General features: G+C 38.9%; 2 protein-coding genes across 11 annotated transcripts in view; one reads left to right on the top strand and one right to left on the bottom strand.

The window, feature by feature from the left end:
* The window catches only part of LOC117399506 (triple functional domain protein), a 213,941-nt gene that overhangs the window by 94,597 nt on the left and 101,119 nt on the right, over positions 1 to 18,225 (bottom strand). For all 10 annotated transcript variants that reach the window (XM_059022279.1, XM_059022281.1, XM_059022276.1 and 7 more), the window contains one exon: positions 5,287 to 5,361. In XM_059022279.1, coding sequence (XP_058878262.1) covers positions 5,287 to 5,341 — 55 coding nt within the window. In that variant the 5' untranslated portion in view covers positions 5,342 to 5,361. The remainder of the gene's footprint in view (positions 1 to 5,286; positions 5,362 to 18,225) is intronic.
* On the top strand, positions 8,336 to 8,647 carry LOC131736847 (histone H4-like). Its single transcript, XM_059022284.1, has one exon. It carries the CDS (start codon positions 8,336 to 8,338, stop codon positions 8,645 to 8,647), a length of 312 nt encoding a protein of 103 aa, XP_058878267.1.

The following is an 18,225-nucleotide window of genomic DNA, read 5'->3' as shown; positions in this document are numbered from 1 at the left end:
CCAGCTCCTTATCCAGGCCCTGGTACTCTCCCGCCTAGACTACTGCAACTCCCTCCTGGCTGGCCTCCCTGCGTCCGCCACCCGTCCACTCCAGCTCATTCAGAACTCCGCTGTTCGCCTGGTGTTCTCTCTGCCTCGCTTCTCCCACGCAACTCCACTGGCTCCCGATCACTGCTCACATCCAGTTCAAGACTCTTGTACCTGCCTACAGGTGCCTTGACCAGACTGCACCCAGCTACCTCCAGACCCTCATCTCTCCCTACAGCCCCACTCGACCTCTCCGCTCCTCCTGCACTAGAAGACTGGCTGTACCTCCTCTACGCTTCCCTGACTCCAGAGCCCGCTCCTTCTCCACCCTCGCCCTGCAGTGGTGGAATGACCTTCCTACAGATGTCAGGACTGCCCAGTCCCTGACCACCTTCCGGTGCCTCCTCAAGACTCACCTCTTCAGACAGCACCTGTAGAACTCCTCTTTTCCCTCTGGACACTATCTCTCTTCTTTAATGCGGTTTACTTGCACTTATCAGCTCTCTATTTTACTGCATTTAACCCTGTACTTTACAGAGTACTGTATTGTAATCTGCCACTAGTGTTATTCAATCTGTAGTATTTTCCATTTAATCGTATCCTGATGTAACTATCACTGACACTTATCTGCTCTGATATTGATTTGTATTGTGTAATATACTTACTAGAACTGAAGTAATTGTATTTGATCTTGCTCTTAATTGTATTAATACTTGTACTGTGATTCTTGAAATGTATTTGTTTACAACTGTAAGTTGTCCTGGATAAGGGTGTCTGCTAAGAAATAAATAATAAAAATAATAATAATAATGTACCTGTTTCCTGGAAGGGACACCTGAATACTCCCACTGGAACATGCATACATATTTAGTTTCACAATTGAATTAAGGTTCAAAGATAGAACAGGTGTGTACAACATTGTCCAACACAACGGTGAGGGTATTACACTGGTGCAAGACTTACATTTCACCTATTCAGGAGGATACATAAACTGACTGTAAGGTGTACGGTTTAAGTGGTAGAGATAATGGGATACTTTACGATCCCCCTTTTTGTTATTCCCTGTACTGTAGTTACCTCGAGTACTACAATTGCATTGTCCGAAAGTCACCAAACCTTTGAAACTGCACTACGGGGCAACATTAGAAACTAAGGGAGGAGTGAAAGGAACCTGCATTTAAAACCATCCATGGCCAAACATGCAAACAGAAGGTGTAAGAGTACTTTACAGCATTGTCAAAGCCCTCCTCCTTATTTTGCAGAAAGTACAGTGGTAAACACAGATGCATTTCCTAGTGATTTTCAATTGCTTGAAACATGTAGTCTTTTAAGATTACAAAACATTATCCCAGTCACAAAATTACTGTATAATAGTTTTGCATGGGTTGGCAGAGCACAAATGCCTACAGTAAATGCACCTAAACAACACTCTATTCCAAAGAATTAATACTATTGTAAATTGAACCATGTATCCCCATGTATTCCCTTTTGCAGAGAGGCATAACGTATGCTGTAAACAAAGTTTAGTTACATACACACACACACACACGCACGCACACAAACACACACACACACACACACACACACACAGTGAGAAAGCTGGCATGATACCACACAGAAGAAAAACATAATGATTCAACCCTGTACTGTATCAAAATCAGAGAATTCAACTCCAGCTTCAATTAATTTGAAATTCTAAAAAAGTATCAACGAAGCAAAAAGTGTGACCAAATGTTTTAACTGCATCGGTGTAAAAACATTACTGAACCACTTCAGTCCCACAGGAGGCCAGACGCATTCTTGCCTGCATTAACTACACAAAGACTGTAAGTGATTGTTCTTCAGAAACTCCCAGTTACAGTAGGGATAAAGAAATCTAATTAAAAACACCCGAATAAGTCCTGTGATATAGTGCCTTGAAAAAGTCTTCACACCCTTGAACATTTTTCACATTCTACTGCCTAAAAAATACAATTCAAAATACATTAAAGTAGGAGTTTGTTTCACTGATCTACACATCTACACTTTCAATGTGAGAGAACAATTATAGAAATATTCAAAAAGTAATTAATAATATAAAACCAAAAAGTCTTGATTGCATAAGTCTTCACATCCCTTGAGTCAATACTTGGTGCAAGTCCCTTTTGCAGCAATAACAGCCATGAGTCGTTTTGGATAAGTGTCTACCAACTTAGCACAGCGGGGTGGTGCAGTTTTTGCCCATTCTTGGCAGAATAGCTCAAGCTCTTTCAAGTTGGCTGGGGATCGTCTGTGGACTGCAGTCTTCAAGTCTTGCCACAGATTTTCTATAGGATTCAGGTCTGGGCTTTGACTAAGCCACTTGAGGACATTCACTTTCTTCTTGCTGAGCCACTCCATTGTTGCTTTTGCTTTGTGCTTAGGATCATTGTCCTGCTGAAAGGTGAATCTTCTCCATAGTCTCAGGTCTCTGGCAGACTGGAACAGGTTTTCCTCCAGGATCTGCCTGTACTTTGCACCATCCATCTTTCCCTCGATCTTCACAAGCCTCTCTGTCCCTGCTGCTGCAAAGCATCCCTAAAACAGAATGCTGCCACCACCATGCTTTACTGTAGGGATGGTGTTAGCAGGGTGATGTGCCGTATTTGGTTTACGCCACACATATCGCTTAGCATTGAGACCAAAAAGTTCCACTTTGGTCTCATCAGACCACAAAACCTTCTCCCACATGCGTGCAGTGTCCCCTAAGTGTTTCTTTGCAAAAGCTATGCGGCACATCATATGGCTTTTTTTCAGCAGTGGCTTCCTTCTTGCCACCCTCCCATACAGGCCATGTTTGTGGAGTACTCTTGAAATTGTTGAACAGTCAACATTTTCCCGAATCTCTATTTTTTTATTTTAATTTTTTTATAAATTTAGTCGTTGCCAATTATTTTTTATTATTTTCTCCCAATTTGGAATGGCCAATTTTATTATGCTCGGGAGGGCGAAGACGAACACACACTGTCCTCCAAAGCGTGTGCCGTCAGCCGACCGCCTTTTTCATACTGCGGACTCACTATGCAGCCACCCAAGAGCTACAGCGTCGGAGGACAACGCAGCTCTCGGGCAGCTTACAGGCAAGCCCGCAGGCACCCCGCCAGACTACAGGGGTCGCTGGTGAGCGGTGAGCCGAGGACACCCTGGCCGACCTAGCCCTCCCTCCCCCTGGGCAGCGCTCGGCCAATTGAGCGCTGCCCCCTGGGAGCTCCCGTCCTCGGTCGGCAAAGGAATAGCCTGGACTCGAACTCGCGACGTCCAGACTATAGGGCGCATCCTGCACTCTACGCAAGTGCTTTTACTGGATGTGCCACTCGGGAGCCCCCTGCAGTTCTTTTAAAGTACTTAGGCCTCACAGTGACCTCCCTCAGCAGTTTCCTTAAGCCACGGCTACTGACTTTGGAGGGACGGCCTGATCGAGGCAGTGTCTTGGTGGTGCCAAACTGTTTCCACTTTACAATGATGGACCTGACAGTGCCCCAAGGGATATTCAAAGACATTGAAAGTTTCTTATAGCCTTCCCCCAATCTGTACCTTTCAATAACTTTATCCCAGAGTTCTTTTGGCAGCTCCTTGTTCGGCATGTTTTGCCATTTGCTTCAAATTCACTTCATATTATTACTATTATTATTATTATTATTATTATTATTATTATTATTATTATTATTATTTATTTATTTATTTCTTAGCAGACGCCCTTATTCAGGGCGACTTACAATTGTTACAAGATATCACATTATTTTTACATACAATTACATTATTTTTTACACATTATTTTTACATACAATTACCCATTTATACAGTTGGGTTTTTACTGGAGCAATCTAGGTAAAGTACCTTGCTCAAGGGTACAGCAGCAGTGTCCCCCACCTGGGATTGAACCCACGACCCTCCGATCAAGAGACCAGAGCCCTAACCACTACTCCACACTGCTGCTCATACAACAGAAATAGCTTGATTCTTCATCCAGGAGTATTCGAATCAGTTGAACTACTGTGATTGGACACAGGTGGGCTCTATTTAACTTATTATGTGCCATGTTAAGGCAATGTGTTGTACCTGAGCTAATTTGGGTTTGCTATGGCAAAGGGTGTTAATGCAATCAAGACTTTTTGGTTTTTTATTTTTAATTGCTTTTTGAATATTTCTATAATTGTTCTTTCACATTGAAAGTGTAGATGATGTGTAGATCAGTGAAACAAACTCCTACTTTAATGCATTTTTAGGCAGTAGAATGTGAAAAATGTTCAAGGGTGTGAAGACTTTTTCAAGGCACTGTATATCCTTGCAAGCAAATATAAAATTAGAGCTATGGTCTATCAATGTACATCTATGTAAAAATGTAAGCATGTTATATGTAATGAAAGATTTAATAAAAGGTATGGGGCTGTGTTCAAAGGTTTGTTTGCTAGCCAGGAATTCGAAGGTAGTTTTAAACCTTCGAAGGTTCATCAGGTGGCTTTCACGCACTTTACGTTTTATTTTATTTTATCTGTTAACAGAAACCGTTTGACAATGTGTGAATACTATAAATCACACATTAAATGTCACTCACAAGCAAAATTCGATATTTTGATTTGTATAATGCATATTACGTAAAAAAAGTTGTCGTATTAAAATCCACTACCAAATTGTTATATGTAGCACCTCTATATTGCACCACTGCCATGTATGCCTATATAATGTATCTTTAAACTACATGTGAATGTTTTATTCCATTTATGGATTACCTCTAAAATAATAGGATTTTCAATCAAATATAAACAAGCAGCTATGGGGACCTCACCAGTAAATTATGCAAATTAGTACCATCGAAGGTTCGAACCTTCCTTCGGTAATGTGTTCCGAACCTTCAAAGGTCAAAATGTACCCTTTGTTGCAGCCCTAGTAAAGTATAAATATATGAGTTGCTTTTCTTGAATAACACACTTTGTTTGCAGGCCTGACAACAAAGAGAAGCCACTCGTACAGTAACACTACTGTATCACAGATATCCATAGAATATAAAAACATTATAAGAGGTCAGCCAATTACCAGAAGGCTCTGTTATGAACAGCTCAAAACAATCAATGACATCTGGCCTTTAAAGATTAGAAGTGACTTTATTTCTGCTCAATAAGCAAGGGCTGTGTTTAATAGGTAATGCAGACAGAAGAAACTTAGAAACATGGATACAGGTGGATGTACACTTGAAAGCTGTACACCTGAAATGTAAAAACATATGAACATCTAAAAACTCACCTGACAAAAAAGCAACTTTGTCCTTTAAAACTGGTAGCACGTCCATCGCATTCATCTCATCATTTTTGTGAAACCCTGAAATAAAAGCAAAGAAATTCACATTAGGGGGTTATATGCATGTGCCCTGCGAAACACCATCATTATATTTCTGCCCTCTTTAAAGGAGTTGCTATGACTGCGCTCTGACAGCTACTTGGGCTAGTTTACAGAATGCCATAACAAGCAGCAATGCGCATTCTCAGGGACGCCTTCATGCCCTTCTGACTTTCATCTCATCTGCTTCTTGAGTAAAAACAAAACAAAAACTGGGACCTCAGACTGATTTCCCCAAGTCCATTTGAAATACTCAACATGGTAAAAAAACATGACATGATCATCATTTAGGATTTTCAGAGAACACAGTCAATGATCAGATCCTTCTAATTAATCATGCAATTATTGTAGTACTGTACAGAATATCAAATAATACTACAATTATGCAAGATGCCTGTAGTACAGTAGATGTATCACTTCTAATAAACTCTGCAGTATACTGTACTGCACATGTACAGTATGCAGCAGTAATTTATTTTGAAATGTTTCAATTGGGTATTCTATTTAGGATGAATCAACATGTTGCTCAGGTTTTCATTATTGGTACATTGTTTGTACCGTATCAAACTTTTACATTACACTAAATAATGATTGTCTCAGGTCGATGAGGTTTCCTAGTAGTGTGTAATTATTCCTCTGGTACAGTAGATGCTCACTAAAAGCTAAACAGACCTTAAATCTTGAAACTTGGTTCAGCTACATCATTTCAAGCTGTCTGAGCAATATATAACCTAAACACACATTTACAAAATGTTTTATGGAAGCATACGTAACAAGCTGCTTCCGGGGCATTGATACGCGCATTGTGTATTTGCATCTGTCACCCAGGTAAACCTTATCAAAAGCAGTGTGAAATCGCGTACCCGACCCGCATGACATCGGGTCCTGACCCGGGTAGGTTCCGACCCGGGTAGAGCGTGCCATTGTGAAAGGGGCTTTAGAAGGACTGGGTTAAAAGTTCAATTTCAGCCCCTATACAGTAACTACCTTGTTAAAGCCCCAGTCACTGCTCCAACTGTGACATCTTTTTTTAAATGCCACAGCTTATCCCTTGTTGCACTGCTGTACAGTATCTACAGGGATGCATTAATTTTTAAAAAAACTAAAAATACCTGCGTAGTTTTGGGAATAGCAAAAACCTTCACAGTCCCCCACAGACCAGTGAAGCCAAGAGATTAATTATTAGCTCTCTTTATTTAAATAAGATGCAACCAAGGTCTCATATATTCTGAAAGGTTCAACAGCATGTGAAGAGGAGCAGCATACAGTAGGCACTGACCTCAATACCCTTGTCAATGTATTCCTTACTGCATGTCGCATTTCCATAACTCCAGCATATATTATTCATTACAAAAACTTTGTTAAAAAAAAAAAAAAGGTTTGAAGCCACAAAAAGAATAAGTCAGGAAATTCCTTACAAAAAAATGACAGTTAAATTAACATCAAATGGTGCAGCTTGAAGCCATGCAAGTCAGGAAATGTCATACCAGCCATAACTCAGCTGCACCTAGATTAAGCTTTCAGCATACAGAGATGGGCAGGATAAGGGAAGAAGATGTAAGAATTTATTTTAAAACCAATTTTCACTGCTCCCCTTATCATCTGCTGTTGAACGTTGTTAATATGTTTTATTAAGGGTGGTTTTGAAATTATTTTTGCTACCTCCTTAGCTTAAAGAACATTTCCATTTACACTTCTCCCTGGCAATGGGGATACACCTGTATGTTTGTTTTAACTACAGTATATCTCGAGAATTGCTCATTCAGTTGTGATGAAAACTTGGTATTAGCAGGGCAGTAGCCAGCCATGAAAAAATCACGACGCACTTGCCCATGCACTGCGGCTAAGCAACGTGTAAGAGAGCGTAAATAAATAATTATTTGTATGATTTTAACTGAAGCCTGTGCCTTGGGTGCCTCATAGCTGGCTATGGCCTTGTACTGTATGGGCATTCATTAGCACAAGTGCTTGGGGGTATCCAAACCTTTGTCATTGTGACCTACTTTTGCCTGAGTTTTAGCCTCCGATTAGCTGAGCTAATGAACAATTTGCCCAAATATGATTAAACTTTGCATAGACACTTGTCACGAGACGTTCTTCCAGATACGTTGAATGTAACTCACGACGATATACTTTCACAGTTTTAACACCTGATAGGCTGAGTTACTGAAGGCTAGATCTTGGAAACCTTGCCAGAATTTGAAAGTTGACATCACATTATATTAACTTTTTTTTTCATTCCTTGCCATTGCCGTTTGTTCACAGTAAACAGCGGCCATCGACAAGTTTTCATAAAGTAACATGAGGTTTACTTGTGCCTTTTTGTAGCTGATCAAGCAAACAAACTGAAATTTAACTTTAAACACTTTAAATAAAACAACCATGGAAATGGCGTTGTAAAACGAAGGGGAAAAAAACACAGCATTTACAGCATGTTGGGCATTGTTTAAGCGAATTACATGCTTGCCTTTTTTTTGTTCCATGAGATTGACTCTCTGTAAAAGCAGCACAACACGTTCTTTAAACAGATGGCCTTCCATAGAGATCACTATACGTGGGGGCCCATAATCTGGTTTGTTTACTTTTTGCTGTCTAAAACTTTTAAATAGAGGCTCGAGCTGCTGTGTTGATCTTGTGATGTTTTTTTTTTAAATATTAAATCTCACAATCAATCACACAGAGGTCTTTTTCATTTGCAATGTTTTAAACTGTCGCACAACTTCTGGTGAGGCAGTAAATATATATATTTTCTTTCATATATTAATGTTTTAAGTGCATGATACATATTTAAATACCATATAGTACACTTACATGTAGTCCCTTCAGATCTGTAGACTTGTATAACCTTTTTTGGTACTGGAAACATCGAAATACTACTACTACTACTACTAATACTTTCATTTCTCATTTCTTGTGAAGACGCCGACAGCTGATATTTTGTCATAATAGTGTTAAGATGTCTGGTCGTGGTAAGGGAGGTAAAGGACTCGGAAAAGGAGGTGCTAAGCGTCATCGCAAAGTGCTATGTGATAACATCCAGGGCATCACCAAGCCCGCTATCCGTCACCTGGCTCACCACGGAGGAGTGAAGCGAATCTCCGGGCTGATCTATGAAGAGACCCGCGGGGTGTTGAAGGTTTTCTTGAAGAATGTGATCCGGGATGCCGTCAGCTACACTGAACATGCCAAGATAAAGGCTGTCAATGCTATGGATGTGGTATGTGCCCTGAAGCGCCAGGGTCGCACTCTGTACGGATTTGGAGGTTAAAGATTTGGACACAAGAACACTAGGACTACTACTCCTACTAATAATAATACCTTCATTTCTCATTTCTTGTAAAGACACTGACATATCTCAATTTTGTTTATATATATTACAGTGCTCCTCCTTTATAACGCTGTAGTCGGGAGTCATAGTTAAGAGACTGTGCTGTTTGTGTTCTGCCTTATAACAAGAATACTAGTGCTAGTGTAATGGCATTATGGGGCAAATGTTCTGCAGTACAAAGGGCCGCCTTATAAAAGGGGGAGCACTGTATATACTTTTTTTTTTATCCAAAAAACAAAAAAAGAGAGCACTTTACAGTGTCTAGTTTTCTGTAGGCAATATATCCTCCACTGCATGAACCAGCACTAGTCACTACAGTAGCTCGCTGACCTTCAACCAAGTGTGCATGTCATGTATACTGTAAGTCAGGAGCAGTAAAAATAAATAAAAAATAAAAAAACAATACAGCTATGCAGTGCACACTGGAACTTCAACAGACCCTGAACCAGCACTCACCCAAACATTCTCTTCCTCTCCTACCCCCTCCTTCTCTCAAAGAGGTGATGTCATCCTTTCAAACCAGGCCAGATTGCAGACTCCTGCAGCCATACCTTACACTGCAGTATTAACTGTGATTCTGAAAGCTGAAGATGGCACTCCAACACACAGATGCAACACTTTTCTGTCAACAGCTCTTGCGACTGTACAAGTGTAAACTACAACCCATTTTCTTGTGCGACAACTGCATGGCCAAATTATCACTTAATAATACAGTATCAAAATACATACAAAACCATTTTCAATACAGAAGTGTTGCAAAAAATCAGGTCACTTATCTACTTTATTCTCTTGTACAGTATGACTGCTTTCAGAGATCTCGATTACCCCGATGAAGTTACTAATCCCCAAATCTCAAAATTTCTAATTTATTTTTAGACAGCAGTTTAAAAGCTAGATTGGGACCATTGCAAAATCCCTGCTAAAAAAAAACTGAAATTAGATTTAGCTGCAGCTAACAGATGGCTACTGTAAATGTGACCTGTGTGAAAATGTGTGATCCAACTGCTTTTCAATAGTGCTTCTCAAACTCGGTTCTGGGGACCCCCTGTGGCTGCTGGTTTTCATTCCAACCAAGCTCTCAATTACTTAACTAGACCCTTAATTGAACTAATAATTTGCTTAATTAGATATTTTTACTTGTTTTCAGCTCTTGAACAGTTGCATTTCAAGTTACTTATCAAATGTTATAGCTAACACAGGGGAAATGTATTAGATTGCCATAACAAAACACAGCTTCCTACTTAGACCCACATCATAGTGTGTGTTTATTGTTGTACTGTAGATACATCATTCTGGATTAGAATGTTCTTTTAATAGGGTTTTAAATACAAATATAAAAGACTGAAGGAAGAAACTATTTAGGCTACCTGATAAAATTCAGTTTGAGAAATGCTTGCAACCTTTGCACAAAATTACCAGTTTTATATTATTTATCGTTTTAATATTTTTCTTTTATGTTAATAGTAGAATGATAGTCAAAAGCTTGCTAATGAAAGATATCCTTCATTGTATGCAGTACTGTATACTGCATATTATATTGCCAGCATTAACTAAACCATAACGGCAATTTTATTATGCCCCCCAGTGAAATACCCTTCCAACAGAACTGTACTGCATTGTACAGAAATCACCTTTTGGTTTTTGTTTAAAAAAAAAAAAAAAAAGGAAATTTGAAAACCCTGTAACATCTTTGAAAGAGAAAAAAAGTGACAAACAAATTCAGTGCTAATGAAGAAATCTGAAGCAGCGACTATGCAGTTTTAAGTCCATGGCTCCTATGTTATTGATTTCATGAACTTCTGATTGAATCAGCACTAGGTCAGGCCTCACTGCCAAACATAACACATTATGTCACTTAAGCACACTGTAGACCACTGCCAGGCCTAAAGCTCCTGCACAGTATTATCACTGGATGGGGAGCAGTCCAGTGAGGAAGCCATGCAGTAGCTGTCCATTCTCCCACACCGGCCAAAAGACAAAACTGTCCTGCTAAAGCAAATGAGAGGTTTCCAGTTTCTGAATCACAGAGCAAACTAGAAGCCAACTCACTCCCCTCCACCCCAGGGCAGACAATTTATTAATAAAAAGGTACTGTACTGCTCTTTCACACTAAATACTGCATATAGACACCTGGTTCACTACTGCACGGCAGCTTGCTTTACAGTCATACACAGTGGTGTTGATCTGTCTGAAAACCTTGGTGGGGGGGGGGGGGTTGTAACCTCATTTTGTTTTCTGCTCGCTTTTTTGCGGTTGTGGTCTCTTACATTGAGCTGATTATGATCGCAACAATCAATCATGTATTAATAATCATGTCAATAAATTGCAATATGTATGTACAGACGTGCTCAAATTTGTTGGTACCCTTACAGCTCATTGAAATAATGCTTCATTCCTCCTTAAAAGTGATGAAATTAAAAGCTATTTTATCATGTATACTTGCATGCCTTTGGTATGTCATAGAATAAAGAAAAGAAGCTGTGAAAAGAGATGAATTATTGCTTATTCTACAAAGATATTCTAAAATGGCCTGGACACATTTGTTGGTACCCCTTAGAAAAGATAATAAATAATTGGATTATAGTGATATTTCAAACTAATTAGTTTCTTTAATTAGTATCACACATGTCTCCAATCTTGTAATCAGACATTTAGCCTATTTAAATGGAGAAAAGTAGTCACTGTGCTGTTTGGTATCATTGTGTGCACCACACTGAACATGGACCAGAGAAAGCAAAGGAGAGAGTTGTCTGAGGAGATCAGAAAGAAAATAATAGACAAGCATGGTAAAGGTAAAGGCTACAAGACCATCTCCAAGCAGCTTGATGTTCCTGTGACAACAGTTGCAAATATTATTAAGAAGTTTAAGGTCCATGGAACTGTAGCCAACCTCCCTGGGCGCGGCCGCAAGAGGAAAATCGACCCCAGATTGAACAGAAGGATAGTGCGAATGGTAGAAAAAGAACCAAGGATAACTGCCAAAGAGATACAAGCTGAACTCCAAGGTGAAGGTACGTCAGTTTCTGCTCGCACCATCCGTCGCTTTTTGAGCGAAAGTGGGCTCCATGGAAGAAGACCCAGGAGGACTCCACTTTTGACAGAAAAACATAAAAAAGCCAGACTGGAATTTGCTAAAATGCATATTGACAAGCCACAATCCTTCTGGGAGAATGTTCTTTGGACAGATGAGTCAAAACTGGAGCTTTTTGGCAAGTCACATCAGCTCTATGTTCACAGACGAAAAAATGAAGCTTTCAAAGAAAAGAACACCATACCTACAGTGAAACATGGAGGAGGCTCGGTTATGTTTTGGGGCTGCTTTGCTGTGCCTGGCACAGGGTGCCTTGAATCTGTGCAGGGCACAATGAAATCTCAAGACTTTCAAGGCATTCAGGAGTGAAACGTACTGCCCAGTGTCAAAGCTCTGTCTCAGTCGCAGGTCATGGGTCCTCCAACAGGATAATGACCCAAAACACACAGCTAAAAGCACCCAAGAATGGATAAGAACAAAACATTGGACTATTCTGAAGTGGCCTTCTATGAGTCCTGATCTGAATCCTATCGAACATATATGGAAAGAGCTGCAACTTGCAGTCTGGAGAAGGCACCCATCAAACCTGAGACAGCTGGAGCAGTTTGCTCAGGAAGAGTGAGCCAGACTACCTGTTAACAGGTGCAGAAGTCTCATTGAGAGCTACAGAAAACGTTTGATTGCAGTGATTGCCTCTAAAGGTTGTGCAACAAAATATTAGGTTAGCGGTCCCATCATTTTTGTCCATGCCATTTTCATTTGTTTTCTTATTTACAATATTATGTTGAAAAAAAATCAAAAGCAAAGTCTGATTTCTATTAAATATGGAATAAACAATGGTGGATGCCAATTAGTTTTGTCAGTTTCAAGTTATTTCAGAGAAAATTGTGCATTCTTCGTTTTTTGTGGAGGGGTACCAACAAATTTGAGCATATCTGTATGTGTGTATGTATGTATGTATGTATGTATGTACAGTACTGTGCAAAAGTTTTAGGCAGGTGTGAAAAAATGCTGTAAAGTAAGAATGCTTTCAAAAATAGACATGTTAATAGATTATATTTATCAATTAACTAAACGCAAAGTGAGTGAACAGAAGAAAAATCTAAATCAAATCCATATTTGGTGAGACTACCCTTTGCCTTCAAAACAGCATCAATTCTTCTAGGTACACTTGCACAAAGTCAGGGATTTTGTAGGCATATAGTCAGGTGTATGATTAAACAATTATACCAAACAGGTGCTAATGATCATCAATTCAATATGTAGGTTGAAACACAATCATTAACTGAAACAGAAACAGCTGTGTAGGAGGAATAAAACTGGATGAGGAACAGCCAAACTCAGCTAACAAGGTGAGGTTGCTGAAGACAGTTTACTGTCAAAAGTCATACACCATGGCAAGACTGAGCACAGTAACAAGACACAAGGTAGTTCTACTGCATCAGCAAGGTCTCCCCAAGCAGAAATTTCAAGGCAGACAGGGGTTTCCAGATGTGCTGTCCAAGCTCTTTTGAAGAAGCACAAAGAAACGGGCAACGTTGAGGACTGTAGACGCAGTGGTCGGCCAAGGAAACTTACTGCAGCAGATGAAAGACACATCATGCTTACTTCCCTTCACAATCGGAAGATGTCCAGCAGTGCCATCAGCTCAGAATTGGCAGAAAACAGTGGGACCCTGGTACACCCATCTACTGTCCGGAGAAGTCTGGTCAGAAGTGGCCTTCATGGAAGACTTGCAGCCAAAAAGCCATACCTCCGACGTGGAAACAAAGCCAAGCGACTCAACTATGCACAAAAACACAGGAACTGGGGTGCAGAAAAATGGCAGCAGGTGCTCTGGACTGATGAGTCAAAATTTGAAATATTTGGCTGTAGTAGAAGGCAGTTTGTTCGCCAAAGGGCTGGACAGCGGTACACGAATGAGTGTCTGCAGGCAACAGTGAAGCATGGTGGAGGTTCCTTGCAAGTTTGGGGCTGCATTTCTGGAAATGGAGTTGGGGATTTGGTCAGAATTAATGGTCTCCTCAATGCTGAGAAGTACAGGCAGATACTTATCCATAATGCAATACCATCAGGGAGGCATCTGATTGGCCCCAAATTTATTCTGCAGCATGACAAAGACCCCAAACATACAGCGAAAGTCATTAAGAACTATCTTCAGCGTAAAGAAGAACAAGGAGTCCTGGAAGTGATGGTATGGCCCCCGCAGAGCCCTGATCTCAACATCATCGAGTCTGTCTGGGATTACATGAAGAGAGAGAAGCAACTGAGGCTGCCTAAATCCACAGAACAACTGTGGTTAGTTCTCCAAGATGTTTGGGCCAACCTACCTGCTGAGTTCCTTCAAAAACTGTGTGCAAGTGTACCTAGAAGAATTGATGCTGTTTTGAAGGCAAAGGGTGGTCACACCAAATATGGATTTGATGTAGATTTTTCTTCTGTTCACTCACTTTGCATTTTGATATATTGATAAATATAAACTATTAACATGTCTATTTTTGAAAGCATTCTTACTTTACAGCATTTTTTCACACCTGCCTAAAACTTTTGCACAGTACTGTATGTATGGTGTGTTTCTGACCAATTTAATACATGTTAAGCGAATGATAGTCAATGAACTTGACCTTTATTTCAACACCCTAGGTGAATTATGTACCACACTTAACTTTTACAATGTAATAGACAGTAAACAATCAAAGTAAGACAGAAAGAGTAGAAATGTTAAATATATTGGAAGATATAAAATGGAATTAATAATTGATTTGAAAAACAGAAAAGAAATATGAGTATTTCAGGGTTCAGACAGGCCATGGAAAAAAATTCAAGGACTTAAGGACTTTTTCAAGGACCAAAATTTAAAAGAACATCATATGCCGATTTTAATTAAACAAATTCCATCCACGTACCAATGCTTTGAAACAATGCAGTATTAAGTTAGTATATTACAGTTAAATGTACTAATGCTTTTAATAAAATTATTTTATTTGCTTCTTTATTATAAATCATGTTATTTGTTATACATTTGCTGTGTGTTTAATGCTAAAAGAAAATGTTTAAACATAAATAGATAAACTGAAGAAAGTCCAGACACCAAATATGACAGACAAATAATCATTGTTTTAGCTTCAGATCTAAAAATAAATAAATAAAAATCACAGGTAGAAAGCTAAAACACATAAAACACATAAGCTCATGAATTAAATTTGTCATGTCTCAGCCCAGTTTAAGTTTCAGTTAATTTATTGACAAAATAAACGAGTCCGTTGACCTTTGAAAATCTTACTTTGTTTTAAAGGTATTTTTTATTTTGATATGGTATTTTCCAAATACAATTGTATATAGTAGTTAAAATACAGTTTATCCAAAGTACTGTAGTTTGTATTCGGTATTTTAATATTTTTTTCTCGGATTACTTTTAGAACAAAAGTCTCAATAAACCAAAGAGACTCGAGATTCAAAATTACCGTCAAATTTATTAATAAAATGAGGATCGAAGTAGCTATTAACAAAAATGTTATTTCGGATTTACCACCGTTTTCTAAGGGCAGTATTTAAAGTGGTTTGAAAAAGGTGCTGTTACGCACAAAAAAAAAGAGATTCCCGGGGGTGTGGGTGGTTGGATGATTTTACCATATTTATCGTTTTTAAATGCCATCTACAATATGTTATTAAGCTTTTTTTATTTTTTTTAATGACTAGTTGGTGTTTTAATGTTATACAATGAAATAAATAAACACATTGTTTTACTGTCAATTGTTTTTAGATATGGTATTTTTTTTTTTTTTGTGACTGCTGTTGAAGTTCCGGGGTGCTTCCAAACAGGAATATACTAAAACTACATGCTACCCACCGAGGGGGCTTGTGTAACACCTCGAACAGACCGGATTTAAATGCATTTGCATCATGACAGAACCTTCCAAATAAACAGCTATTTATATTTCTTTTTGTATTCCAGATATTGTTGTTTACTCCAGCAATCAGGGTAATCAACAGAATTAATACTTGGGGGAGTTTCTTTGCTCTTGTCCAGATTGAAGGTCCTGGCTGATGAGAGGTTGTAGGTCTGATGTTGTCACTCGCTGATTGCTCTTAAGATTGCTTTGGCTGGCTTAGATTGCTCTTTTCATTTTGACATCAACAGCCCATTAGCAGGTAGAAAGAAAGTGTTCAAACAGTTTTATAATTAATTATAAAATCATTGTTGTGCATGTCTGTTTGTGTGTCAAATGGGAAGGCACTTAACTTTCAACAGTTAAGACATACAGTAAAAAGAAAGACTGCTCTACACACTCGAAATGGCAGGCTAACCAAATGTATGTACACAGAATATTCATAACATCCTTTTGTTTTGTTTTTTTTTTTTTTTTTTTTAATGACGTACAGTACGTATTGACTATTCCGTTCTACACCCCTGGGATCTACGCCCATGGTCATACAGCATGTCCTTGTCTTACTTTAAGCTAGCTGTGGAAATCCATCTTCAGCATTGATACAACAAATAAACACCCTTTTATTGGCATAATACAGGGGTGGCCAAACGTCCTGATCTTACAAACCGCATACCAAAATTTCCATATGGTCGAGAGCCGAAAGACACGTACTGTAAGAGATTAAATCTTTGCAAGCAAGACATTTTAAATACTAGCATTGTTGTGCAGTACAGTAATTGTTAGGCTACCTCTTGATGGCAGCAAAATACACATGAACAAGGGATAGAACATTGCAGAACCTGCACAGTTTCTGTGTATTTTTTATTGTACTGTAGATCTATGTATTAAACTTTAAATGTAACATGCTGGGTTAAAAAATATATATATATGCTTTTGTTTTGTATTACTGCTGCATATATTAAATACCTTTGAGAGCTTTGTGGATGACAAATGCACTGTATTTATTTTGAAAGGGATTAAAAGTACCTGCTCATGACAAGACATAAGATATGTAAATAGAATATCAATTTTAGACCTGCAATATACGGTAACATTGAAAACATGCATTCTCTAGTCTAGCACCAACAGTCCAATTTTATAAAAAGATTCATTCATCTGAATACGGACGTTTGCCACGATCGATATTCCATGCTTGCCATACAGAACTCGCTGGAGTCGTTATATCAGCTTCTTTACTGAATGCTGAAAGGAGCATCTGCCTTAAGTCTGATCCAGGAGGACATTCAGATGAAAATGTGTTGCGATTTGTTTCAAATGATGTTTGATGTTGCTCGCCTTGTACAGACTACAGTGTGTATGATTTGTTGCAGGTGAGATAGAGGTTTACCACTGTTTTCAGTGAAAGCAAACTTTCTCCCAGTCTGGTTTAAAGCCTCATACGTTTGTTTATTGCTCGTGGATGGTTGCTCAATGCCACTGTCTCCACGAAATGAACAAGCACTTAATTCAAAATTATAAAATGTACACTGCACATCCGGCTCTCTGAATACAGAAAACAAAAATAATAAACTTCTTGTGTTTATTTTTACTTTCTCTGTTTTTGTTTATTATTCTTTCTTCAGTTCATTTGAGCCACAACGTGAGCGTCACCCAGCATTTCACTGGGAGCCGGACTTGAACTGCCCAAGAGCCGCGGTTTGGCCACCTCTGACATAATATAAATAACAAATATATCAATAAAACAAATATTAAAATTATAGATTATAGGCCCTCCAACAGAGTTTATGTGTATGTATATATATGTATATGTATATATATGTGTGTGTGTGTGTATTATATATATATATATATATATATACACACAGTACTGTGCAAAAGTTTTAGGCAGGTGTGAAAAAATGCTGTAAAGTAAGAATGCTTTCAAAAATATACATGTTAATAGATTATATTTATCAATTAACTAAACACAAAGTGAGTGAACAGAAGAAAAATCTAAATCAAATCCATATTTGGTGTGACTACCCTTTGCCTTCAAAACAGCATCAATTCTTCTAGGTACACTTGCACAAAGTCAGGGATTTTGTAGGCATATAGTCAGGTGTATGATTAAACAATTATACCAAACAGGTGCTAATGATCAGCAATTCAATATGTAGGTTGAAACACAATCATTAACTGAAACAGAAACAGCTGTGTAGGAGGAATAAAACTGGGTGAGGAACAGCCAAACTCAGCTAACAAGGTGAGGTTGCTGAAGACAGTTTACTGTCAAAAGTCATACACCATGGCAAGACTGAGCACAGTAACAAGACACAAGGTAGTTCTACTGCATCAGCAAGGTCTCCCCAGGCAGAAATTTCAAGGCAGACAGGGGTTTCCAGATGTGCTGTCCAAGCTCTTTTGAAGAAGCACAAAGAAACAAGCAACGTTGAGGACCGTAGACGAAGTGGTCGGCCAAGGAAACTTACTGCAGCAGATGAAAGACACATAATGCTTACTTCCCTTCACAATCGGAAGATGTCCAGCAGTGCCATCAGCTCAGAATTGGCAGAAAACAGTGGGACCCTGGTACACCCATCTACTGTCCGGAGAAGTCT

This window comes from Acipenser ruthenus, chromosome 4 (genome assembly GCF_902713425.1).
Source record: "Acipenser ruthenus chromosome 4, fAciRut3.2 maternal haplotype, whole genome shotgun sequence".
Classification (NCBI taxonomy): domain Eukaryota; kingdom Metazoa; phylum Chordata; class Actinopteri; order Acipenseriformes; family Acipenseridae; genus Acipenser; species Acipenser ruthenus.
Note: the sequence above shows the minus strand (reverse complement) of the source record. Positions and strands in the feature narration are given on the sequence as shown.

Bases quoted from the DNA above. Each gene is read 5' to 3' on its own strand.
- LOC131736847 (XM_059022284.1), top strand. From the start codon at position 8,336: ATGTCTGGTCGTGGTAAGGGAGGTAAAGGACTCGGAAAAGGAGGTGCT.